This window comes from Ursus maritimus, unplaced genomic scaffold, assembly GCF_017311325.1.
Source record: "Ursus maritimus isolate PB19 unplaced genomic scaffold, ASM1731132v1 scaffold_2, whole genome shotgun sequence".
NCBI lineage: Eukaryota > Metazoa > Chordata > Mammalia > Carnivora > Ursidae > Ursus > Ursus maritimus.
Window position 1 is genome coordinate 46,004,081 of NW_024424452.1, and position 27,707 is coordinate 46,031,787.

At 46.6% G+C, this 27,707-nt stretch overlaps 1 protein-coding gene and 1 pseudogene across 4 annotated transcripts in view; both read left to right on the forward strand.

The window, feature by feature from the left end:
* The window catches only part of DDR2 (discoidin domain receptor tyrosine kinase 2), a 183,765-nt gene that overhangs the window by 104,950 nt on the left and 51,108 nt on the right, over window positions 1–27,707 (forward strand). For 3 of the 4 annotated variants that reach the window (XM_008685722.2, XM_008685721.2, XM_040635971.1), the window contains one exon: window positions 19,049–19,157. In XM_008685722.2, coding sequence (XP_008683944.1) covers window positions 19,049–19,157 — 109 coding nt within the window. Of the gene's footprint in view, window positions 1–10,459; window positions 10,770–19,048; window positions 19,158–27,707 lie in introns of those variants that run through there. The other variant, XM_008685719.2, reaches the window with a different exon arrangement.
* Window positions 19,475–19,574, forward strand: LOC121104146 (annotated as a pseudogene).

Consider the following 27,707-nt stretch of genomic DNA (forward strand, 5'->3'; position numbering starts at 1 on the left):
TGGGCTCTGGCTGGACAGTTGGGAGTTCTTCTTTCTCCTCTTTTCTTAGTTTCTTCCCAGCATCCTCACCAGAGGCATTACTGGGCACAAAGTACTGAATCACATTCCTTACTTTTGCTCTTTGTAAACACTGTCACTCTTCCTTCCTTTCTTGTTGGATGATTTCTGCCATTTTCCTTTGAAATTTTTTAACTTCTTCCATCAACTGGGACAAAGAGATATACTCTGTCGGGTCCTTTTCTTTCTCCTCCAGCTATAAAATCAGATTGTATTTATAGCTCATGGAACCGGTGAGTTCAAAAAGCCCAAGAACAATATAAAGTCTTATATTCACTCTTGTTTCGTGTGGAAGTTGGCTGCCCAACTGGATTTGCAAGTGGGACTTTGAGTATAGACTATTCGCTGAATGTCTATTGCTACTAAAGTCTCTGCGTATGGAGTGTATTGATGTGAGCTTAAAAGTAGCTGCCTCTGTCCACAGAATCCTTTTTTCTAGATATGTGAAGGGGCTCAGAGTACAAACTTCCAGTTATAAAACGAGTCACAGGAATGAAAAGTGCAGCCTAAGGAATAGAGTCAATGATGTTGTGATAAAATTGTTTGGTGACAGATGGTGACTATGCTGATTATGGTGAGCACTGAGTGATGTACAGAATTGTTGAATCATTACGTTGTACAGCTCACAGTGATATACACTGTATGTTAATTATAATTCAAAAAAAGTAGCTGCTTCTACACACGGTTTAGATTTTATCTTCTTACTATTTCAATCTTGTGACTCTCATTCTCCTCTCAGTAGCTATAACTTTTTAAAAATGACTTATTTATTTGAAAGAGAGAGTGAGAGAGAGAGAGGGAACGAGTGGAAGGAGGGGCAGACTGATCGAAAGAGGGGAAGCAGACTCCTCCTGAGCAGGGAACCTGACGTGGGGCTCGATCCCAGGACCCTGAGATCGTGACCTGAGCCAAAACCAAGAGTTGGACACTCAACCGACTGAGCCACCCTGGCACCCCAGCTCTAGATCATTTTTTTCCACTACAGATTGTCATCACATGAACTTTGGAACTGCTCGTTGTCCACAAGGAACAGAATATGAGAGAGGGCATGTCCTTGGTATGGCCTTCGTTTTACAGGTTAAGAGACAGAATCTCAGGGAGAATATCGGGCTGTTCCAAGGCTACACCATTAGTTGAGCAGCTGGTCAGGCGCCATTTCTGCTGAACCACTCAGCTAGCTCACTCTCTTGGCTTTTGTGAAAAGAGAGACTTAAACCATGGCATTTCTGATCTACGTTGTGTGTGCTCGTGCGTGTGTGTGTGTGTGTGTGTGTGTGTACACAGGCATACCGTGTTTCATTGTGCTTTGCTTTATCGCACTTGGCAGGTACTTTTTTTACAGATGGTGGGTTTGTGGCACCCTTGCGTCGAGCAAGTATATTGACGCCATTTTCCCAACAGGTTTTGCTCACTTCATGTCTCTGGGCCACATTTTGGTAATTCTCACAGTATTTCAAACTTTTTCACTGTTATTATATTTGTCACGGTGATCTGCGATCAGTGGTTATGACCCCTGAAAGCTCAGATGATGGCTAGCATTTTTTAACAATAAATTATTTTTAATTAAGGTATGTACTTTTTAAAAACACAATGCTATTGCACGTGTCATAGACTATGGTATATTGTAAACATAACTTACATGCCCTGGGAAACCAACAAATTCGTCTGGGTCACTTGTTGCAATCCAGCTTTATTGTGGTGGTCTGGAACCAGACCTACAATATCGCTAAGGTACGCCCATACACAGCTTTTCCTTTTTCCCACCCAGCACATTGTCTGGTATGGGATAAGTTATCCATAAATGTTGGTTAAGGAATGTTTAGAGCCTTTTATCCTTTTGAAAGTTGGGAATACATTTAATGGAAAAGGATCAGAGTGAGCCAGGAGGAATACAGTACACCCAGGGAGTCAGAGCTTGGGAGACAGTCTGCGAACTTTGTTTGGAAATATATGAAGTGTGGTGCTGAGTGCCGTGGTGCCTACAAAGGATCTATAACTTAGTCTCTGATCTCAGTAAGTTTATAATGAGATAAATATAGTTGGCCCTATACAAATGGGATAAAAACAGAGACAAGACTGAATCACATGAAAAAAATTAACTTCTGCTCCAACGCAGAACGGCATCAACATCAGAGAGGAGTTGGGAGAAGGGAAGATAATGGAGAGCTTGCTGTTGTGGTGGTGTTCTTGGTGGAAGGTGGGGGGAGGCCAGATGGAAAATGAGAAAGAGGTAGGTGTGCTCTAGGACAGTCTTGTCCAGTTAGTACTGGCCACAGGTGGCAAAAGGGCCACAAACCCATGGTCCACTTAAGTTCCTGAGAACGATTGAGAAGGAAAGGCAACAAATGCTTACGGGCATGTACTGTACATTAGGTCAACACGTATGTCCCACGCACCTGCTCCATGGCAGCGCTGTGTTAGCTGTTGGGGACTCAGCAGTGACCAACAGAGAAAGGTCTCCCTTCATGGAGCCTAAATTCAAGTGCAGGCCAGGCCACGTGGTAGAAGCCAGACACTCCAGGTCCTGGTTTTCATGTTCAATGGACTTTGTAGCAGCTTCCTCCCTCCCAGCCCCCAGCCCCAGCTTTTTCCGAAGACTAACTTCCGCGGGCCTAGCTCTATCCTCTGCAAGTGCGTGGGGATCACCATGAGGCTGGTGAGACACATTCCTGCAGTAGCTGCTGGGCAGGATCCTGGCAAAAGGAGCTCCGTCCTTCCTTTGACTTCAGACCTTCCACTTGCCTTTCCAATATCTGACTGACATGGTTATTGAAAAAAGGTTATCCGGCAAAGGACCTCAGGCTTAGGAAAGACTTGCCCATGGGTGCCTGCTGTCAAACACAGATTATTGGCAAATCTCTCCCAACTTCCTTTTCTGGTGGAGGCGGCACCTGTTAGGGGGTCAGGGCCTGGACTGGCATGGTGGCGAAAGAGCGTCTGTCCGCCTCTAACCCCTATCTGTCCCGACCTACGTGTCGGCTGCTTTCCCTAATCACTAGGGGATGCTTTGGCTCAGCGGAGTCTGCCAGCCAGACAGAGGGACGGGGAGGAGGAGCCAGGTTTGCGGGATGAGATATGCATATGGCCCCGCTCACTGCCTCTGTGGAGGATTGCTCAGTGTGCGTGCCCTTCATCCTGACTTGGTCCATACCAACACCAAATAACTATATAAGGCCTCTGAACCGCCGGTCATTTTACAGAATATGTAAATGACCTCTGTGGTGAGCTGAACTGCAGAGTTCTTACTTCTAGGGTCTGCCAGATCCCTGAAGATTTACCCTGTGGCTTTGGGGAAGTCCGGAGGGACAAAGTAGCCGGCTCCAGGCCTCTCCACATTGCCCACCCGCTCCTTCCCAGCTGACAAATGCTTGTTGTTCTGTTTTGCGGGCGCCTCCCAAGACCCAGGGGGAGGCTTGCCTCATTTCTGTGGAGACCTTTGGCTGGACTTCTCTGCCTCTCCCAGAGGTGAGAGACGGCGGTTCCTGCAGCCTCAGCCTTGGCACCAGCTCATCTCTGGTGGATCCAGGACCCAGGTCTCCAATCTCACTATGGCTAGGGCCTCTTTGTCCCAGAGTGACCTCGTGGGCTCTCCTTCTGACTGGCTCTTCACAGCCCCTGCCATTGGTGACTTTCATTCCAGATACGAGCCAGTGGATTCCTGAAAGGGGCTCTGTGGGCTTCTCTCGCCATCTCCACTCCGACCTCGGTCTGGCGGCGCTCTCCTCTGTGGTCTGGACAGGGGATGATGATGGACGCGGGCTGCCCGTTGTTTTTGTTTTGTGATATTTAAAGCAACCAAAGCTCTCATTACTGTAATACAGTATGTGCCCGGGCCGAGGGAGGAGCAGAATCCCTCCTGGATCAGGAGGCAGTTCTGTTAGGTTGTGGTGAGCCTGGGGACATGTCTGGCACCACGCCTGGTAGAATTCAGCATGTCAGAGCTGAGAGGGGCTTCAGAGCAACTCCACTCTTTCTCACCCCAACCCCTCATTTGAACAAGGGGGAGGCTGAGTCCGGTCGGGGAAGGGGATTGCCACCTGGGTGACGGAGTGGTGAGGGGCAGAGCTGAGACTAGAACTCGGATCCCGAGGCGGTTTGCTGTCAGGTGGTGAAGCATCTGCGTCTGCCCTCCTCACTTGTTCAAGAGCCTTCTGAGGCCCTTGACCTAATTTCATATTTGTAATTTTAGATTACATTCCTTAACAAAGTAGGCCTTTCCAATTGTCCAAGCCTCAAGAGCCATGGAAACAGCTACCCCTGACCAGAGCTTTCTACTACCCTGAACCAACTATGTGTGTGAGTTTGAGTGGGAGGGGAATGGGCAGATGTGACCACCGAGCTGTCCTGATGCTGGGATGCCAAACCCAGCTCCGAGGTGAGGTAACTGAGAGACTCCCGTCCGTCAGTGGGAAACAGTGAGCGCCAGGGTGGAGTCAGCTGGGAATTCCCTCCTCAAGTCAGGTCACATGCTGGCAGTATGATGGAAATCTTGCAAGTGGAGCAGAGGCGACCGTACCTTTGTGCCTGATGAAAATGTCCTGTCAGACTGGTAGTGGGGCTGGCTGGGGAAAAGATGGCAGGCACCACTGCAGAACCATGTTATTCATCCCGTAAGTAACCATAGATCGAAGGCCATTGCATTTGCTACCTGGGTGATCTTGGGCAAATTTTCTCTTCTCAGTCTTTTCTTCTGTACAATGAGGATAATCATAGTAATAACCTCAGAGAGCTATAATGAGGGCCGAGAGAAAATTTGGGTAAAACTTAGCACGCTGCCTGATATAGACTCTGTGTTCCATAGATGTTTATCAAGCTCTCAGAAGCCCTGAGAGTGCGAAATATTTTTGCCCCTCAGGAGCTCATAGTCTTATTGAGGAGACAAGATTTTCACACCATGTGCAAGCACAATTAGGGAGCAATAGAAGCCCCTATATGGCATCTGCTAAGTTATGGGGTCTCGATGCCATGGAGTCGAGTTGAGGGAGGGGACTCCTTAAGGCTCAGAAGAAGTGCCGAACAGGAGTAGGGACTAAAGGAGCAAGCCTGTGTACTCCATGTTCTGAGCTGTTAGCAGGCCAGCAGTCACCCCTGGACATTCCTGGACACTGCGGGCCCCTCAGGTCACCCATTCACCCACCCGGCACCTTCCCTGTGTATCTCCAGACTCTGCTCTGCCCTGGGAATTGAAAAAAGGCCTTGACGAGGTCCCTCCCTTGGGGGAGGAACTCACAGCCTAGCCTGTATAGAAAGGTTACAGCTAACAAATGTTCTATCCGTATCTATTTGTATCCCGAAACTAATCATCTGAGCCCCAAGTGGAATGGGGTGAGTCAGGAGCTCGGAACAAGTTCAAAGGAAAGCATGGATCTGGTTGGTGAAAGGGAGCAACTCAAAAGCCATGAGCTCTTGTCCAAAGGAGCTGGTGGATGTGAGCCTTCTGCCGGAGGAGGGGCGTTGGTTGCTTTGAATAAGAGCATTCTCTGACTGACATGGAGAAGGCTCCAGGGCCAGGATGGGGCAGGCCCTTGATCCCACACTCAGCCCTGGTGACGTGGCATCTTTGAGCTGGGCTGCGAGGTGAGGGGAGTGGGCCTGGTGGACTGGGGAGGGGGTTCTTTAGACGTCAGGGGAAGCGCCAGGCATTGGTGACTCAATGAGGAACTTCCCGAAGGCAGATGGAGTCTGCAGATGTCTCGTACCCTTAAATAAACTTACATTTTCTGCACTGCTTGCTTCAGAGGCTGCCAGCAAACGTAGTGGAGGAGGGAGGGGCTGGCCAGCCCCGTGAAGGAAGCCTGAAATGGAAAGTGTGAGAAACAGAGCTCCTCCTGATGAGTGCCATTCGTATTTTGGCAAAGGTTACAGAAGCTCCAGGTACTGAGGGAATGACTCGTTGAAGGAAGCTGTAGGGACCAGGAAAGGAGCCCCAGACCCTTGGTTCAAACCCAATTGCTGAATGAGGATTTCGGGCTCCGCAATTTGGGCAGAAACTCTTGGGCCATGTCTGTCCAAGATGGCGGGGCCCGTGAGCCTTGGTGTCTCTGTGTCCCTGGGCCCCCAGTTGTGTAACACCCCATATTCCACATTGCCCTGCCAGCCCGAGAGTCAGGGCGAGATGGGAACTTGCTCACCCACTGTCTTGTTTGTTTTTCCACATGTTTGTATGAGCCAGCCCTGTGCATCTCCCACCAAGATCCGGGACCGATGCTTTTCATTGTATCGTCTTCAGGTGATCCTCCCTGGGCCGGGCTCACCACAGATGCCCCTAATGTGCTTGTCACCATGGCTGCTGGCCCTGTTTTCTTCTTGTCACCATTCTACTCAGTACCACTACTAAATAATAACTAAATGTTAATCGGCTGCCATCTCCCGGGCACTGTGCTGTGAGCCCTTTATATGCATCATCCCATCTAATTCTAACAGCGACATCATTTTCAACTTGTACCCATACCTCATACTTTCCTGATCTCGAGAGAAGTGCCTCTCAACCAAGAGATGAATTGGTATCTGGTTGTTTAAAGGGTTTGACCTGGGGGACCTGGCTGGCTCAGTTTTTGGGAGAGCATATGACTCTTGATGTTGGGGTCGTGAGTTTAAACCCCACACTGGGTGTGGAACCTACTTAAAAGTAAAATAATAAATACATAAATAAACAAATAAATAAAGGGTCTGACCCGTATTATGGCTGAAGTTTTCACCACAGAATATGGTTGCAAGGGCAACCATAAGAGGCGAAATCCTCCCTGCCTGCCTCCTGCCACTGATGGTCTCAGAGCAGGAGAGGGGTCTCCCAACTCTTTGCGGCAAGAGCCCATTGGGTAGCCCGCCCATTCAGGCTTTGCTGAAAGGGGAGGTCTGGTGTGTGGGAGAGAGGATCCAAGTGTCTCCGTGGAGAAGCTCCTGCAGAACGGAGAGCAGTGTTCGCTGACATCACACTCATCTCCTCTGGGGCTCAGGAGAGCTTCCTATGGCTGGATGAGATAGAATCTATTCACGTCCCAGAGATGCTGCAAGCCCATGTTGGTGGGGCTTATGCAGGAGCCAAGCAGCCCGAGAGCTCTGTGTTATTAAGGGGCCAGCGCGACCATGGACCCCAAGAGTAGGGCACAACGAGTGCAAGCTCTTGGTGTCGCTGGCTTTGGGTGGTGGGTTGGAATTGTTGAGGCGTGTGTGCGATCACACACAGGGACAGAACAGCGCTCCACCAAGCAGCGTGATGGCATCACTGTCCCCACAGACATGGGCACCACTCAGCGCCCCCTCAGCCCCAGGCTGGTTTCTGCTGGGTTGGTTCACAGTTAAGCACGTGGGTCTTTTGTGACTTTGAAATGACTGCAGATTAAGGACCAAGTCGATTGCTCCAGATGCAGCATCACTCACCGGATGTACCCAGCAAGCTTTAGCATGCTGGTCCAGGACAAAGAGTTTGTGGTGGTGTTCTCACCTGTTTTATTACTATCAAGATGACCAGTCAGTCAACCCTCAGTGTTCTCTGAGCACCCGCCATTAGGTGCTAGCCGATACCAAAAATACAGGCATGGAGGAGGGAAGCATGCTTTTTGCCTCTAACCTGCAAAGTTATTGAGCAGACAGAGTGTAGGCACAGTAAAAGTAGAATAGAAATACAAATAAACATGAACATTTTGGAGCCAGGCCATGTTCTGAGCACTTCCTGGGTGATAACTCATTGCATCCGCATGACCCTCCTCTAGGAGCAGGTGACATTATGGCCTCATTTTACAGATGAGGAAACCGGTGCCGAGGTTCCAGTGTGTGGCCAGGTCCACACAGCCTGTGGAGGAGGACACAGGATTCAGACCCGGCAAGTGTGGCCTTTGCAAGGCGACTCACTGGTGGCAGGGCACTGGGTTCCCGGGGCCCAGGGGCCACAGGAAGCGGTGGACCTGCTGGGTCAGGTGCTGCTCCCAGATTCACCGTTGAGCCCTCCCTGGGAAAGGCGTCTTATATGTAGATGCTGTCTTCAAGCTCCCTGGGGATTAAGAGAAAGATGCCTCTCCTGCTCCCCATTGTTCTCCATGTGACCCCTTTACGATGTGGCCTACGTCTTCTTTTGAGGCATTTGAGGCAATGGGAGGATTGGTTATGAGGAAAAACGAGGCAACGTTCAAAAACCAATACTTATGTTTGTGGGAGGCTAGGCCTCCCTCAAGGATGTTGTTCCAGTTACTTCTTACTGTGCAGTCACCTCACAACGTAGAATAAGCACCACATCGCTGTTACCATCCCTCATGCTCCTGGGGTGACTGGGCTCAGCGAGGCTGTGCTTGCAGCAAAAGTAGGGGGGCCTCCAGCCTCCGGCGAGCCCTCCTCGCTCACGGCGTGAGAGCCGAGGCTGCTGATCGCCGGGACCTCGGCGAAGACTGTGGGCCCAAATACCTGCAGGCCGTGGCTTCCCCATGGGGCCTGGGCTCCCTCGCAGCCTCGCAGCCGGGGTCCCAGGGCAGCTGTTCTGAGAGAGAGAGACAGAGAGCCAAGTGGAGGTGTACCCCTTCTGGGACCCACCTCTGAAGTTCCATAACCATCACGTTTCCTGCATTCGTTTTGTTAGAGGCAAGTCCCTCCTGGGAGCCTGTTCAAGAGGAAGGAAAGGAGATAGCAGCCCTCGCGGGGAGAGGGACACAAAATCTGTGGGCGCACTGCAAAACCACCACGGAGATTTTCCACGTAACTTCACTCTGGCTTAAAGAAATCAGTTATCCCCGACAGACAGGGCCTGAGGAAGGTGTGCGTGCTCTGAGTTTTGGGAAGGAAGAAGAGGAGGGAGGGCCGGGACAGGCAGTGTTGGTAGGAGAGCAGAGCTGGAAAGAGAGTCTGGACGACCAGACGCTGCGTCCTGCCTCTGACCAGCTGTGACGGTTGCCTGTGACGAGGCCTCTCGGCTTCTCGGGCTGCCCTCCTTTCCTCACCTTTAGCCAGATGGGATTGAGACGCGTGAGCTCTCAGGTCTCCGAAGCTTCCACCGTTGTGGGTCCATAATTTTGAGGACTCGTGTCTTTCTTTCGTAACCTCCAAACCCCTCAGACCCTAGTCGCTCATACCGACCTTCCTGGGCCCAGTAATGCATGCAGGCAGCCCTCTGCTCCCCAGTGCGTGTGCTGGGGGTGTGAGGAGCCGGACAGAGCGTGGGATGGGGGGAACCGGGGGCCGGGAGGGAAAGATGCTCAAGTGCACGATGGTGGAAGTCAGGGGTGGCAGGGAACTATCTAAACTAGAAGCGGGTTGCTGGGGCCCAGCGAAGCGCCGTGAGCTGCCCAAGGACTCAGCAGGCCCAGGGGTGCGGGGTCACGGGTCTCTGTGTTTGGAAAATGCCCTGCCTTCACTATGTGTTTCTTCTCCTTCCTCCTGCTGGTCACGTGAAGGCATTAGATCTGACACCCCGAGCGCTTCTGATCTAGAAAGTAACTTCAAATGATGCCACACAGTCAGTGTTCTGTGCTCCATTCTGTCCTTGGGCGGGGGTGGAGTGTCTTCGGTGGCAGGGACGTCACTCAGCATCCTTTCCTCTCCCCAGAGGCCGAGGGAGAGGAAGCAATAGTTACCTGGCTTTCCCCTCCACTTCGGTGACAGACTCCAGTTGTCTCCATCTTACCGCGGGAGGAGTGAGTGAGGAGGAGGAGGGGAGCGAAGTGCGCTTCTAACCAAGGCCGCAGGAGCCAGGCTCGCTGTCTCACCGCCTCTGAGCCGTGAGGGTTATCTCGGGTCGTCTGGGGTCTGTCCTGTGTGTAGACGCGCACAGATCGGGCCATTCAGGGCCTCTGGCTTAGCACTGCGGGCTACACTCGGAGAAGCACGAGATCGGGCTTCCCAGAGGACGGCCGGCCGTGAGGACGCCTTCAGTAAAGCTTTGGGAGCCAGATAACACGAGGCTGGCTGGTGTGTGAGCGAGCACTTGGGCACGTGTGTGTGTGTGTGCGTGTGCGTGCGTGCGTGTGTCTGTGTGTATTTGAGGGCCCATCTCTTGCCAAAACCAGGCTCATTTCTGCATATTTGTTTGCTGAGTATTAAACACTCCAAAGATTGCTCTTTCGATTTGTTGAATCTGAAATGAAAATGAGTCAGCAGAGAGGAAAAACAAGCCTGAAGGCCCTGAATGGCCCCTGAGTGAAAACATTCAGTCCTAAAGCAAGTGGGGTTTCTTCACCCCCCCTCCCCCGCCCCCAGGTCCGAATCTCACACGCGGACACAAGTACCAGGCACAGCTGTGTGCACCACGCCTGGTGGGTCGGCTGGGGCCTGACCGGTGACTTTATCTCTGTGCCCTTTCCACTCCCGCCTGTCAGAGCCCCGCCCTTTCCTGCGGGGAAGGCCTGTCTTTAGGTGGAGGGGCCCAGGCTGGAGGCCGTAGATAATTTTCTGGGAGGGCAGGCACTTCCTCCTCAGACCCTAACACGGCTCAGCAGGAACATCTCCGGGGGAAATCTGTGACTTTTTATATTCCCCCGAGGGGCTGGTCACCTCAGATTGGCTCTGGCTTTTGGATCTGGGAACACAGACAGTCTGGGGAGATGTGCCTCGCTTCGTACCCAGGCTGTATTCCTGCAGACCCGATTAGGAGCTGGATTTAAGTGCATGGAATCATACTTTGAATGTACCGGAAGGATTTAGTGTTCAAGGGAACCCGGCACTGATCCTTGTGTAAAGTGAAGAACTGTTTCGTAATGTGGAGCGTCGCTCAGTGATTTATGCGTTCAGTAAGTAGATGGAACATTTTTGTACGCTGAATGTTAGTTTAATCGTCCCCACGTGGAAACTTGTTATTCAAAGGGACCTGGCACTTCAGGGTTGTGCAAAGAATTATTCTGTAATGTGGATGAACATGTCATGATTGTGAGTTTGGCAAGTTCAGACTCTTCTTAAAGTGGGGTCTACCTCTAGTTCTGCTTCAGAGGAAAAGATGGTTTGTGCTAATATTCAGACTTGAGGGAAGAAGATGGCTCTACCGTCTGTAAGTTAGGGTTGCTCCGAAGGCGCTTGGGAGGAACAGAGGTGCTCGAAGTTTCCATCCAGTTAGGGCAAGAGGTCCCAAGGGTTGCCTGCTCTGCCTGTCTTGCCATATTATCACAAAGTGAAAATGATGGTGCTTCCCCCCGGCCCCAAATGCAGTTACCTATGATAGCTACATTTCTTAAAGTGTTTCTCTTTATATCAAAATATGTATCATCTAAATCCCTATCTATCATCGATCTATCTGTCTATCTATCATCTATCTATCTATCTACCTACCTACCTATCATGTGTATTCAATTCTACAGTAAAGGAAGAGACAAGGCAGAGGGCTTGTGTTTGGGAGCCCTGAAAGGCTGTTGCTCGTCCACTATGGAGTGAGAGACTTGACCTTGTGGCTCACCCTTCCTCACTCAGCAGCCCGAAGCCACTTCAGACCCGTCTCCGCTGTGCTCCGTCCTCGCTTACCACCCTGTTCGGGCACTAGAGTAGAGCCTGTTACTAGGGAAACAGTCTGACTTTTCAAGGCAGTTGGAGAAGAGGAGTGTGTTCGTCCCCAGGCGTGTCTGACCTGGAGCTGCCGGTGACAGGGGACTGACCGGGAGAGAGCCCTTCCTGTGTGAACTCTCCCCAGAATGGGATGGTGTCAGGCAGAATGTGCGGATGACTTGCTTTTTCACCATAATGTGGCTCTGACTATGTTTCAGAAAGAGGCTTTTGGAAGTTCACCCAATTACCGAGTGAACTTGTAAGAAATTTCTAGATTCTAGAACCTTCTAGATTCTTGGTTTGTTTGTTTGTTTTGCCATTCTTGCTCATTTCTGGTTGTGGCTGCCACACTCCCATCTCCCTTCCATTGACTTCCTGGTTTTCCTGATGGCTTTGCCCTGCAGCCTTGTAGATCCTGGCGTGGGCAGACCTGACCTGGAGAGCCAGCCATCTCCCGTCACGTCCGGGGAGTCCTGAGTCCCTGGGGAGTCAGTTTGGAGTGGTCAGCTTGGCTAGGGGAGGGGATTTTGACTCTAAAGAGGGAAGTGGGTTCTTTATTACAAGGGACACATTCTCTCTGAGCTCCATATCCATTGATATTCTTTGGAAAATATTGGGCAGTGAGTGGGTGAAGTGAGTTAGGTCCTTACTTCCCTACTTTGTAAGGGGAGGTGGTAATCTTTCTCCTAAGGATTGTTGTAAGGCTCAGTAATAACGCATTCATGAGCACCTACTGAAGTGCGGATGTTCTAAAAAACAAAGGTATAAGCAGCAATTCTCAACTGTTTTTCTTGCTTCTACTTTATTCATGCATAAGATGTACTAATCAATAACACCGCTCAATCCCGAAAGTGATTCTTCAGATATTAGATGAGTTCCCCACATACCTCTAACCTCTGGGACATGCACAATTGGTTGGAAAGCCCCCTCCAGATTCTGAGAGGCTGCCCCTGGGAAATTGCTTTTTGTCAGAAAAGCCAATATAAAAGACATTAACAAGGAACATATTTTCCTTGTTAAGAATCAAATCACGATCAATAAGGCTAGAGTTTCCTTTTGATCACCATTCCCAGTCTCTTCTGCCAAGCACTCCAATCTCTGAGGGGCCTGCTGTTATCAGCGCTGTCCCCTGAGGGTCCTGGCTCTGTGTCTACTTACCCTCTTACTTGAGCACTGGAGGGAGCACTAGAGTGAAGCCTGTTATTAGCATGGGTTTATCCTTCTAGAGCCTTTATGTCTGTATAAATGTATGTGAGTGTGTGTGTGTCTATGTGTGTGTGTGCTTACCCATAAAGATACAGTGTGCTTTACATAATCTTGTAACCTGTTTGTTCATCCAAACACATGTCATGGACTCCTAACCATGTAACTATCCAGCTCATGCTTTTAAAGTCTTGCATAGTATTGCACAGTAGGAATATACCATAGTTTCTAGCATTCTCCTATTCATAGAAATTTCCCCAAGTTTTTGATATTTAAAAAAAAAATATTGTGCCAACAGTGTCTTCACATCCTTGAGAACACATTTCTCTCTCTCTATCTCTCTCTCTCTGTTTTTGTTTTTGATACTAGCCATCCTGACAGCTGTGGAATGATACCTCATTGTAGTTTTCGTTTGCACTTCCCTGATGATTAGTGATGTTAAGCATTTTTTTCAGATACGTGTTGGCCATTTGTATGCCTTCTTTGGAGAAATGTCTATTCAAGTCCTTAACCCATTTTAAAATTGGGTTATTAATCCCTTATCAGATGTATGGTTTACAAATATTTTCTCCCATTGTATAGGTTGCCTTTCACTCTGTTGATGGTTTCCTTTGCTGTGCAGAAGGTTTTTAGTTTGGTGTAGTCTTGCTTATTTATTTTCGTTCTTGCTGCCTGTGCTTTTGAAATCATTGCCAAGGCCAGTGTCATCAAGCTTTTCCCATATGTTTTCTTCCAGGAGTTTTAAAGTTTCGGGTCTTACATTCAAATCTTTAGTCCATTTCAAGTTGATCTTTGTGTGTGGTGTAAGATAATGGTCCAATTCCATTCTTTTACATGTGGGTATCTTGTTTTGTTAATGCCATTTGTTGGAGAGACTGTCCTTTCCCCACTGTGTATTCACGGCACTCTTCTTGAACATCAGTTGGCCACAGCCCCTGTGGAAACCAGTATGGAGCTTCCTTAACAAATTAAAAAATAGAACTACCATATAATTCAGCAATCCCAGTTCTGGGTATTTTTTCCAAAGAATTGAAATCAGATTCTTGAAGAGGTATTAACGCACCCATGTTCATTGCAGTACTGTTCACAATAACTAAGGTGTGGAGGCAATCTAGATATCTACTGATACACGAATGGATAAAAAATGTGGCATATACACACAATGGAATATTATCCAGCCTTTAAAAAAGAAGGACATTCTGTAATATGCAACAACATTGATGAACCTTTAGGACATTATATTAAGTGAAATAAACCAGTCACAGAAGGACAGATACTGCATAATTCCACTATATTTGGGATCTAAAATAGTCACATTTATCTAATGAAAGAGTGGAGTGGTGGTTGCCAGGAATGGTGGTTGCCGGGGAAATGGGGAGCTACTAATCAGCAGGCATAAAATTAAGATTGAGCAAGATGAATCAATTCTAGAAATCTGATGTACAGCTTTGTATCTACAGTCAACAATAATGTAGTGAATACTGAAAAAATTAAGAGACTAGATCTTATGTTAAGTGTTTTTGCCACAATGAAATAAAATTTAAAGAATATTGCGAAGCACTTCTTTGGGTATACCTCATTGTGCAGATACGAAAGTCTCTCTCTAGGGTAGCAAATAATAAGTGGAGTACATGGACGATAGGGTATTACTTTGTTTTAAATGTCAAAGATCTATGTTAGCCTGTTGCTTCTCTGTGAAGTTTGTGGTGCTTTTGGTCTCAAAGACATTTAACATTTCGATGGAGATTTTTATCCTTTTTTTTCGTGTTTGGATTTTGTTTTCTGTCTCATTTGTGCAGGCCTTCCTTAGAGTGAGCTTCTAGCAAATGCTCCTGTACTTTCTTGAAATACTTTTCGAGTTCTACTTCTGCAGTTTGGACTTTCTCTTTTGTGTGTGAGTTATGGATATACCGTTATTTGTTTCTGAATACAAATGAACTGTCCCTGATTTTAAATACCCCTTGTGTAATATAGTAAGTTCGCATTTATACATCAGTCTTTTCTGGATTGCCAGTTCTCTTCATTGTTCTCTTTCTATATTTCTGTGCCACTCCCACACTCAGAGAGGGCTTTCCCAACCACCTTACCTGAAGCAGGCCTCGTTCACTCTCTACCACATCACCCCACTGTATTTCCTTCATGGCACATACATCTCCTTAGAGCTCTTACTTATTTACTTGTTTGCTTGTAGATGACCTGCTCCATGAGGACAGCTCCAAGCTGCCTTTTTTAGCACGTGGAATGGCACCTGCAGATACTTAGAGAACAGTTAGTGGAAGAATGGATAAAAGAACACCCCTTGACTGGGGATATTTGCAGCTTGAGCTTTCTTTTCTTTTTTTTTTTTTTTTAAGATTTTATTTATTTATCTGAGAGAGAGAGTAAGCGAGAGAGAGAGCACGAGCAGCGGTGGGGAGGAGAAGCAGAGGCAGAGGGAGATGCAGACTCCCTGCTGAGCAGGGAGCCCGATGCGGGACTCGATCCCAGGACTCCGGGATCATGACCTGAGCTGAAGGCAGACGCTTCACCGACTGAGCCACCCAGGTGCCCGTGAGCTTTATTTTCAAAGCTTGAATAAATTGTCAAAGGAATATGTACTATTAACCAAAGAAGTGGATACAGAAGGGCCTTTCTACCTCCTTGAAGTTCTTCCATGTATGTTTGTGGGTTCTGTTCACGTGTCACATTGCTTAAATATGGAACCCTTGGAAAAATTCAAAGCGGCAGAAAAGGGTGATGTGTGCTTATCATAAACCTTGGGTCTACTTCCTTTTAGGGTATGGAATTTACTGTGGGCAGATGTAGTCACTGAATATGTGGCTCAAGGCAATCATTAATTCACGCTGCAAATATTTATCCAGCACCCTGGTTGGTGGTGAGAAAGCAATGGCGAGTAGAATAAACATGGAACTTATTGGGGAAGGGGGTGGGGAAGACCCTAATTAGACCTGACAGCAATGAATACATAATTAGTAACTAGGATCGTTTCTATGTAGAAAAATAATAAGAAGCTTTTAGTGCATGTAACAAATAAGAGGACCAGAGAGTATTTCACGGAGGAAGTGGCTGCTGAACAGAGAGGTTTGATCAGACAAAGAGAGCATGAAGCGTTCTGGCAGAGGTCCCGAGGACTGTAGCTCTGGTGACGTCAGCAGAGGACAGATCAAAGGAGAGCGTAGTATGATGACAAAGACAAAACAAACAACAACAAAACCTGTGTGGATATTGGAGTAATACGAACCCTGGTTGACATGAGTTTTGGCAGCTGTCAACTGTGTAACTGCATCAGTTTTAACCTCTTCCTCCTCAATTACCTTGCTGATGAAAACGCACCTCATTGGGTTACCGTGAATATTACATGAGAGAGTCTTTGGCACATGCTAGAGATCCGTGGTGTAGTTAGAGTACTTCTGCTCTTCTGTGTTAGCTGCCGACACCTTACTTTTCAGCAAGGAAAGCAGAAATAATCGCTTGTTTTGGAGATTCACAACCTGAAACCGAGTAACAGTGTCCAAAAGGAGATTCAGTAAAAAATTTTTGAGCTTCCAGTGAGTTCTGCTTCATTCGGTTAAAAACCATTTTTGAGTACCTGCTTTGCACAAAATATATTCTTTTGGAGATACAAAAATGAGCTATTTTGAAGGTAATGACTGCATGGATCATTTTATAACTATGTTATGGAGGATCCAGTGGAGGCGAAATCAGTGTGTGTTTGGGTGAAGGGAGTGAGGTGTAAGAGACATTCCTCATAGAAGGAACTGGGGAAGGTTATAGAGGGGAGAAAGTTATGGCCTACGGCTCATGAGAAAAGTGCCGCAAGAGAGAATTGCAGGACTCCTCCACAGAGGGAGAGGGGGGGTTAGCCAAGACAGGGTTTGCAAAGCCAAAAGGTTGCACACAAGGAGCTCGGGTCTTTGTGGAAGGACATCGTGGATCATGGCCAGGGTCAGTGCTGGATTATAGCCGCGACCAATGTCTCCAAGATCTGCCTGTGTGTTTCTTTTTCTGGGCACATTAGTTTGGGGACTCATTTATGGAAACACAGTGTTCCTGCTGCTGGCAGTGACGAGGCACACTGAGACACATATTTCAGCCCGTCCAAATCAACGCCATGAAACCAGGCTTACCATCCTTTTGAGGAGTGTGGATCACCCACCCCTGACCCTCACCATAAGGCCACTTCAGTCTTGTGTGTTTGATTAGTTTTGGCTCCATCCTCTTCAGGCATCTGAATATCTGCTTTCTTTCTTTCTTTGTTTCTTTCTTTGTTTCTTTCTTTTCTTTCTTTTCTTTCCTTTCTTTTCTTTCTTTTCTTTCTTTCTTTCTTTCTTTCTTTCTTTCACCACTTTTTTTGAGGAAGGCAGGTCAGAGTTCTCCGGCCTAGAAAACATCATAGAAAGCTTCTGTTTCCTCAATAGGGGTCTTGGCTATGTTAGCGTATTATTGACTCCATCCCCAGTATAGCCCATTATAATCCTATTCAGCCCTCAAGAACCTGATCAGATCAGATTTCTCCATGAAGCCTTCTTTAATCACCCAGCTGAAGGGGATTTTGTCTCCCTATCTAATTATGTTTATTTATAACAGTAGATCCAATGTCTGGTTGATGATTAGTGTTACCTGGTAGAAACTTTTGAATACAATTTTTATTCTAGAACAGTTTTATACTTAAAGAATCAACGTAAAGATAGTTTACCCAACACCCAGTTTCCCCTATTATTAACATCTTACATTTGTACAGTAGTTTTGTCACAGCGAAGGAGCCAATGTTGATGTATTATTATTAACTAAAGCCTGTACTTCCTTCAGATGTCCTCAGTTTTCCCCTGATGTCCTTTATCTGTTCCGTGATCATCACCCAGGACGCCATGTTACATGTGATTCTTATGTCTCCTTAGGCTCCTTTAGCTGAGACAGTTTCTTGGGACTTTCTTGTCTTTTGTGATCTTGACAGTTTGGGGGATGATTCAATAGGAATTTTGTAGAATGTCCCTAAACTGGGATCAGTCTGATGTTTTTCTCATGATTAGACTGAGATAATGAGTTTTTAGGAGGAAAACCACAGAGGCTAAGTGCATTCTCATCACTTCGTATCCAGGAGATGTGGTATCAGTATGACTTATCAAAGGTGAGGTTAACCTCTATCACCTGGCTTGAGGTCGTGTTCATCAAGGTTCTCCACTGAAAAGTTCCTTTCTCTGTTTCCATACTGGACTCTTTGGGAGAAGGTCACTGTGTGCCGTTCACCTGAAGGGTGAGGTTATGTGCCACCTCTTTAAGAGCAGAGTGTCTGCATAAATTATTTAGAATTCTTTGGAATGGGAAATTTTTCTCTTTTCCCTCATTTGTTGATTCAGTCATTTGTTTATATTAACATGGACTGGTAGATATTTATCTTATACCTTGAGTTATAGTCCAATACTAGTTTATTTTTTTTGCTCACATTGTTCCAGCTTTGGCCACTGGGAACTCTTTCAGTTGGTTCCTGTGTCCCTTTGATATATCCCCATCATTTATGTATGTATATGACGGGCTGAAATATATGTATACTTTCTCGATTTCTGTCACTAAAAGATTCTGTATGTGTCCTGCCCCAGGCCTGGGATCAGCCACTTCTCCAGGGAACTCTGATTCCTTTCATTGGAGAGTGGTATTAAAAACCAAGATGGCACCAGGCTTACTTGCTGCTATTGTGGTGTCTGGCTTCTGGGCCCTCTGGGCTGATACAACAAAGAGACACATGTGTGTATACTATATACACTGTATCTGTAAATGTTCCATATGTAACCATATGCATCTCTATTAAGCTGAACATGAGTTCATACCAATATCTCAACTTGAAGCCCTTACCACACAGGTCATTTGGGGAAGTTCAAAGATACAGAATCCCAGGTACCTACCACTCCAGAGCCAGTAAGTCAGGATAAATATTGACCTTAGATCTTTTGAAAGGCAAACACATTAACATCATTGAACATTTTTCTTGGTTTAATATTGGAATCAGTATCAAAATTATGAAAACTTCATAAATGTTTTAGTTTATCACTATTCACAATTTGGTTAAGTATGTATCTTATTAAAACTTTGTTACCTGCCTATGGTTTTGTTAATTTTAATTCCATGATCTAATAGAGTTTGGAAATTCTTACATTATGTGACTCCTGAATGTCCCACTTAATCCTCAAAGTCTGTGATTGGAGTCCCAGATAGAGAAATAAAGACTCTAAGAACACAAATATAATCATATAAATTATATTCATTCATGTCGATAGTATTTGTCTCACGCATTTCCTCTCCTCTTTCTTGTTTTCTTGCATTTTTTGGTGGACTGCAGGCTCCAGTTCCAACACCATCTTCTGAGCTGACCTCCATTCCCAGGATGCCCTTGGTGCTGCTCCTGCTGCTGCCCATCTTGAGTTCTGCAAAAGCTCAGGTTAATCCAGGTAACACAGCCATTGCTCAGCCACACGCTAGAAGACCAGCCAGACATTCAGGTCCATCAATGTTCATCTTGGGAAAGGCCCTGCCAAGGGTATCCACAGGGTCATTTTTCCTTCCTTCTTTTTTCTTTTCCTTTTCCTCTTTCTTTCTTTCTTTCTTTCTTTCTTTCTTTCTTTCTTTCTTTCTTTCTTTCTTTCTTTCTTTCTTTTTCCTTCCTTCCTTCCTTCCTTCCTTCCTTCCTTCCTTCTTCTCCCTCCCTCTTTCCCCCTTCCCTCCCCTCCCCTGTCCTCCCTTCCTTCCTCCCTTCCTTCCTTTTACATTCATGATGAAACATGTCCAAAGCAGAATCAGAAACTAATGTCTTAGCATGGCCCCTGCGCAAGGATGACACGCAAATTCGTGAAGCGTTCCATATTTAAAAAAAAAAAAAAAGAAACTAATGTCTTGTGTCTATATAACATCTTGACTATTGTGCAAGGGCTCCTCATACCAAGTAGAGTGGAGTAAGTGGGAATGAATGAATGAATGAATGAATGAATGAATGAAAGGAAGAAAAGTGCAAGAAGCGGCCATTTACTTCTCCATCTTCTAGGAGACACAAGGAGGGAATTTTAGATGCCTCCTAGAACCTCTGCAGGTTGGGTTTCCAGTTATTTTTCTCTGGTTCAGGCCTGTGTTTTACTTGGATGTCATGTTGTGCTTTTGGGACCCTGGTCTTGTGGGATCTCAGCAGTCTTTCCTAACGGGTGTGGCCGTACTCAAAAATAGATGTGTGAAAAGAAATCTTTTCGTTTCTCCCAATTTTTAAAAATTTTAAAAAATTTTCCCAATATTTTAACTTTATTTTTTTTAAAGATTTTATTTATTTATTCGACAGAGATAGAGACAGCCAGCGAGAGAGGGAACACAAGCGGGGGGAGTGGGAGAGGAAGAAGCAGGCTCATAGCGGAGGAGCCTGACGTGGGGCTCGATCCCAGATCGCCGGGATCACGCCCTGAGCCGAAGGCAGACGCTCAACCACTCTGCCACCCAGGCGCCCCCCAATATTTTAACTTTAAATTGAAGTATTCAGTTTTATCACTTGTCTATTTCCACAGCAGTCCTCATAACAACCTGGGTAGTGCTGGTGACTTAGTCTGGGCTTGGTGGAACTATTGTTCTGATCTCTGGGTTCATGCACATATCTGGGAGTCACTTGGTTATTGGTGCACCTAGGATGGCCTTGGCTCTGACGCTCGGGCACCTGGGCTATGCTCTCTCCTCCAGCAGACAAGCCTGGATGTTTTCATGGAAATTGCATAGGAGCAAGAGCAGAAGCCCAAATGTGCCCCATTTTTCAAGCTGATGCATCAGTCATGTTTGCTGAGATCTCGTTGGCCAAAGCAAGTGGCATGGCCACGCCCAGCGTCAGAGTGGGCGGGCATAAAGAGTTACCTGGGGAAGCCTGAGTGCAGGGAAGGCTGAAGGACTGCCGTCCGTTTTTCATGTTGACACAAATATAAATATAGGAAAGTACCCACAGTATAAGTGCTCAGTGTGATGAATTTTACAAACAGAATACATCCATCAGCAGGATCCAGACTAAGAAACAGAACTTCACCAGACTTCAGAGGCTCTCCTTGCTCCTTTCCAGTCACTTCTCCCCACCCTCACCCCATGCTAATTGTTATCCTGCTTTCTAACAATATAGATTAATTTTGCCTGTTTTTGTACTTTATATAAGTGGAAGCAGATGATGCCTAAATGCTCCTTTGTGTCTGGCTTCTTTCATTCACTGTGTTGTTTGTGATGTTCGTAGGCACCGTTGCATGCAGTTGGCCGCTGTTTGCTTTCATTGCTGTATAATGTTACTTTGTTTGACTATTTTATTTACCCAGTCTACTGTGGATGGGAGTCTGGATCGCCTCCAGTTTGCGTTCATTATGAATAAGTCTGCTCTAATCATTCTCGTAAAGGTCTTTTGGTAGAAGATTGTACTCAGCCTTTCGGGGTATACACCTACAAGTGGAATTGCTCGGTTATATGTCACATACGATATGCTTTTCTCCATACTGCCAAAGAGTTTTCCAAAGGGCTTTCACCCATCTGCCCCTCCGTGGTCGGGTATGAGAGCTCCAGTTGCTGCATGCTGTTTTGGGATCTTTGAGGACATTTTTATTTTGTCCTTTTCCTATACCATAACATTGTGGACATTCTCACCCTCTTCCCCTTGCAAGAATTCCGTCTCCGTGAGGTAGTCTTCATACCTGAAAAGGTAGTAATAATCAAAACACCTTAAAATCAAAGATTCATTGGCTTAATAAACCCAGCATCTTACTACTTTCTTGTAATGAGCTTAGTTGGTACATATCAGATCTGAACTCGGCCTCACCATTCTTTCATTTTTCTCCTCTGTGTTCCTCTCTCCCGGTTGAAGTGTGGTTGCCTCCTGTTCCCCTTAACAAGCCCAGTGCCATCTCCCTGATTGGGTCTCCGAGGAGGTGTTGCTATGTGTGCGCAGAATGGTAGAAAGTTTTGGTGCCAGACACATTCACAGAGACTGGAATGACATGAGAGCATTTTAATGACTACACCAAAAGAGTGAGCTGTCTGTGTGAGAGGACACTGCTGTAGCTCTGAGGCAGGAGACGAGCTGTTTGAAGACCGCAAACAGTTATCTTTAAAACATTTCCCCCCTGTTCCTGCGGTCAGCTATTTCTGTTGGCTCTTTCTGACAGGGAAAAAGAAATAAAGGTCTTGACTTGCAAAGGTCTTTATAAGAATATGGAATATTTGAGGTATGTTGAAGAACTCATCCTTCTCTCTACCATGTCTTCTATTTTATCAGGGTAAGCTGGAGACAAGCAATGGGAAAATGTAATCCGTGTTAAAGGATCTGGTCACGAAGCTTGGGTTTCATGGAGTCTTAGGGCATGCACGCTGATGAACATAGAGTAGGTGTATAATAAACGGGTGTTTATGGATTTATGGATGGCTTTTTAGAAGTCCTTATTGGCGTCTCTTGAAAGGTGGAAGTTCTTGACCAGCTAAGTTTTCCCCATAGGTTGGTCACATGGTGTAACTAGATAGCATCTTGGACTTAACTCAGGAGAACTGGGTTATAAACAGATCTGATATAGAGCCAATTGTTAAAATATCGACACATATTTAATAGATTATTTGATATAAAATACTGTCTGGCAGATAGTAACTGGGCTAAGCATTAAGCTTAATTAATAATATAAGTAATCTAAAATAAGCTCATCCATTTAAGCCCATTTTGGAGATTTCATCCTGGCTGCTGGCGTCTCCCTACAGAGGCTGCAGAGTGGTGCTAGGGCGATACGGGTGGTAGGTCATGACATGGTGGCAGGGCGCTGTCGGCTCACTGTGCTGTAGCACCGGAACTCTGACAGTGGCAGCAAAGCAGGTGGCGGGGCAGGTGGTAATGGTGGCATTTCCGGTAGCAGCAGTGTTGCAGGCTACACTGCAGGCAGCGTAGGCTCCGCAGGTCCCTGCGGGAAATGCTGGCATGCAGGGGTGCGTACCCAGTTCTGAAGTGTGGGCAGTGTGCTGAGCCATCTTCCAGGTGTAAAGTGCACCAGGGACCGGGTCCCAGTGACTGTCGATTCAATGGGAAGTCATTGGATAAGTTTGAGGCAGTTTCCTCTGTCAAAATCGTGGCTCAGCGGTATCATTTAGCTAGTGGCATCCCATCAAACAGTCATACTAACACTTTCTGAAAAACATTTCTACAAATCGAGAATGATTTGGATATTATTAGAACATTCTGGTGAATGACTTGCAGTTCACTTAGAAAATAGTATTTAACTCACTTAGAAAGTTATTTTGAGGAAAAACCCAGTTATGATCCTGGCTTGGTCTTTAATGATCTGTGTGACACTAAGCATGCTATTATACTTCTCTTCACACTTCCTTAGTCCTTTCACCTGGAGTGAGATGAAGTTGGGTTAGATGATCTGTGAGAGCTTTTCTGTCACAAACTTACTATGATTTTATGGTGTGGGAGCTTTACTGCCTGTATTGGAAGATATGGATGGGATTTGGGCTTGGAAGCAGGATCCCTGATCTTGCACGGCTGTTTTTTGTAAGAAAATCTGCTTGTCCCCAACTCCCTGGCACTTCTCAGACTCAGGGATCTAAAATCTGAACTTCAAGACAACTTTGCCTTTGAGGTGAAGCACAAAGAGGATAGCTGATACGTATTTTTAAAAATTTAAACCCTGAAATGCCCCTTAGTGACAGGTTGGGTATAGAAAACCTGCCGCCACCTAACCTGCAGGAGTTTCATAGTACTAGGGCCTTTTGTAGGGCTTGCTCTCTCTGGAGATGGGTCCAAGAAAAAGTCTTTCAGGAAGAAGGAATAGCATATGCAGTGGCTGGAAGGTAGGGAGAGGTACACATGGGCTGCCTGGTGGAGGGTGCTGAGTGAGAGACCCAAAGGGGCAGCTTTTCCATCCTCTTGTAGGTCCTTGGGTCAAGTTTCCCCTCCTTCCCAGCTTGGGCTGGGCTACAGGACTTAACTGGAGAGCTTGCGAGTACCTCCAGGAGAAAGGGAAGTCTTTGGACTTCACAGTCAAGCCTAAGAATACTCGGGGCTGTGGTAGTCGTTTGATCAGCCACCAAGGTCAGACTCTTCCAAGGCTTCTCCTTCGATGGCCAGTCAAGGCCCAGAATCTCATGGGTTTCTAGGTAGGAGGATGGGTAGAAGTGACCTGGTTGCCCTGGACACAGAGCCCAGGGCTCTGAGGTCCTAAAGACTCACCCAACCAACCAGATAATTGCTGTATGTGAGGAGCACAAGGGCGATTGGTCCCACCCTCTGACTTGGCTTGTGACAACTGCTTTTACTTGGAAAAGGGAGAAACAGCTCTTTTCCCGAATAGGCAACCCAGGCATTTAGGATCCATGGTACAGAGCCAGGGCAGGGCATTGCTGGGGCTTCCTGTTTCCATTCCACACTTTCCCCTCACAAGAGGCAGGCAGCCTACTAGCAATTCAGAGCCCTGGGGTGGGGGAGTCCTCCTTCAGTGTCTAGAATGTTCTACCTTCAGGGGACAGACAAAGACATTAGGGGGTTGGGTTTTTGAGAGGAGGAATTCTTCTCTTATAGACTCCACATTTGTTTTAGCTTCATCGCTGTGGTTTTGTTATTTCCAGCATCAGTCCTACCTTCCAGTGAGTTCTTCAGGTTGAGGCAACTAGCATCCTAGGCTGTGGACCTTAGCAATATTCAAGTCCCTCTTCCTCATTTTACAGATAAAGGAAGTGGTGTCAGAGGGAGTGAGTGATTTGTCCTTGAGCACACATCTAGCTAATGGTAAAGCAGGAACCCACGGCTCAGTTTCCCAGCCCCACATTCATACCACTAAAACCACCTAGCCCTGCGAGGGAACCAGTGAGGACCTTTCTCCAATGATCACATAATAGCTGGGCACCCTCATGGTTTCCTTTTTGTGACTGCCAGTGTGCGTTTATGGGGGTGAGAGGTCTCTGGGGTTTGAGGGACAGCCTGAGACGGAGGAATAGAAGAAGACTAAGGGGAGCACACAGGGCTCCTTCTTGGAGCCTTGGCCTCATTCGCATGCCCAGCAAGCAAGGCTGGAGCTAGAAGCCCTTCGGGACTGACTCAGCCTCAAAAAGAAACCGAAGCACTAGAGATGCTCCACTTTCCTTCTGCACAGAGTTGTCCCCTTCTTCTCACCCCCTTGTCTCCCACCAAAGCTGATACATGTTAAGTTACGTACACACATTTCCAAATTGGAGAATCATTTTTGTTTCCGTGGGCTCTCATCATTCATGTCCCCAGAGATGTGTGAGAGGGTTTGTGGGGCCTCATCTAATGAGACCGTGGTACTAGTTTCAGATTTCTGAAACCAGACCTGAGGTGCTAGTGCTGTGCCTGTGTGTGTGTGCGCGCGCGCGCGTGTGCGTGTGTGTGTGTGTGTGTGTGTGTGTGTGTATGAGAGAGAGAGAGAGAGAGAGAGATTGCTTATTCGGCCTGAGCAGGGCCCTCAGAGAGAGATAAAAAGGCTGGGAAGAGACCTCCCTGCTTGAATTTCTCTTAAGCAAGCATGCCTGATGCTGCCCAGATTGGCTCTTTCTTGCTTGTATGTTTGTTTGTCAAGTCTAGCCTGAGGGTGGCCTTTGGTATCCTTCCTGCCAGTAAAAGGATCTTTCTCTGGGGACAACAGAAGCTCATATACCCCTCAAACATCCTTGGTTGTGCCAAATAGGGAAAAAGAGAATGCAGAGTTCAAAGAAGAGTCCCAACTAATATCCAACACACACTTAATAAAGTTCTGGTGCCATTCTGAGTGGGTGTCAGCAGATTTAATCTTCACGATGGTCTTACGAGTTAGGTAGTGTTATTACTGGAAGGAATAACAAAGGAGAAACTGAGGCCCAGAAACATTAGGTAACTCCCTCAGGATTACAGAGCTAGCTAGGGGGCAGAGCGAGGATGTGGTCCACCTGCAGCAGGCGTATTCCTGACCTCTGTGCCCCGCTGCCTCCTGAAGTGTTAGACTCACAGAATGTTCCTGTGCTAGACAACCAGGTCGGGTCTCCAGTGTCCTGTTGGCTGAAGTACTAAAGGTAGGAGAGGGAGCCGCACGTGAAGGCACTTGCGAGGCTTGGGGAAAAGAGGAAAGGAGAGCATTTGAGCTTAAGAAAAGGCACCGAGCACAAATAGAAAAGTAAGAGTGGGGAGATGTTTGTCATCGAGGGGTCATGAGGGCAAAAGTGAGGTTAGGGTGGTAAACAAGCGAAGAGCCACGTAACTTTGGGGTCCTCAGTACGTGACAAGTGCTTTCGGATCACAGGCTCGGTCTTCACGCTCTGATGACAAAGTGCTGTGCCCTGTCCTTCCTCCCAGGATGCAGGTTCTTTCCAGGGCCCACAGCAGTTAGATTCCTTATTTTACTTTTTAACAAATTTATATCCCCTTCACCCATTCCTCCCACCCTCTACCCCCTGCCTCGGGTAGCCACCAATCTGTTCTCTGTATCTGAGAGCTTGTTTTTTCATTTGTTTTTTAGATTCCGCATATAAAAGAAATCATAGAGTATTTGTCTCTCTCTGTCTGACTTACTTCACTTAGCATAATGCCCTCAAGTTTTACTCATGTTGTCACAAATGGCAGAATTTCCTTCTTTCTCGTGACTAAGATTCTGTTGTATAATATACCACAATCTCCTTATCCATTCATCCATTGATGGACACTTTGGTTGTTTCCGTATCTTGGCTCTTGTAAATAATGCCGCAGTGAACATGGGGGGGGGGTGCATACATCCTTTTGAATTAGTGTTTCCATTTTCTTCAGATAAATATCCAAAAGTGGAATTGCTGGATCACATGGTAGTTCTTTTTTTTTTATTTTTTAAGATTTTATTTATTTATTTGAGAGAGACAAAGAGAGAGAGTGTGCCTGAGAGAGCAAGTAGGGGGTGGGTGGAGGGGTGGAGGAGGGCAGAAGGAGAGGGAGAAGCAGGCTTCTCTGAGTGGGGAGCCTGACATGGGGCTTGATCCCAGGATCCTGGGATCATGACCTGAGCTGAAGGCAGATGCTTAACTGACTGAACCCAGAAGCTCCCATAGTAGTTCTATTTTTTTTTTTTTTAAGATTTTGTTTATTTATTTGAGAAAGAGAGGGAGTGCACGAGCAGGGGGAGCAGCAGAGGGAGAGGGAGAAGCAGATTCCCCAGTGATCAGGGAGCTGGATGCCAGGGCTTAAACCTAGGACCCCAAGATCATGACAGGAGCCGAAGGCAGATGCTTACCCCACTGAGCCACCCAGGGACCCCCATAGCAGTTCTATTTTTAATATTTTGAGGGAACACCACACTGTTTTCCATAGGGGCTGCACCAATTTACATTCCCACCAATAGTGTGTAAAGATTTCTTTTTCTCCACATCCTCATCGACACTTGTTAGTTCTGGTCTTTTTGATAGTAGCCATTCTAACAGGTGTGAGGTGGTATCTCACTGTGATTTTGATTCGCATTCCCCTGATGATGAGTGATGTTGAGCGTCTTTTCATGTCCCTGCTGGCCATCTGCATGTCTTCTTTGGGAAATGTCTGTTTGGATCTTCTACCCGTTTTTTGATTGGATTGTTTGGGATTTTTGCTATTGAGTTGTACAAGTTCTTTATATTTTTTGGATTTTAGTCCCTTATCAGATATATGATTTGCAAATATTTTCTCCAATTCAGCAGGTTGCCTTTTCATTTGTTGATGGTTTCCTTTGCCGTGCAGAAGCTTTTTAGGATGATGTGGTCCCACTTACTTATTTTTGCTTTTGTTGCTTTTGCTTCTGGCGTTAGGTTCAAAAAAATATTGCCAAGACCCATGTCAAGAAGCTTACTGCCTGTGTTTTCTTTTAAAAGTTCCATGGTTTCAGGTCTTATATTCAAGTCTTTAATTCATTTTGAGTTAATTTTTGTGCATGGTATAGGATAGTGGTCAAGTTTTATTCTTTTGCACGTGGCTGCCCCGTTTTCCCAACACCATTTATTGAAGAGACAGTCCTTTTCCCATTATATGTTCTTGG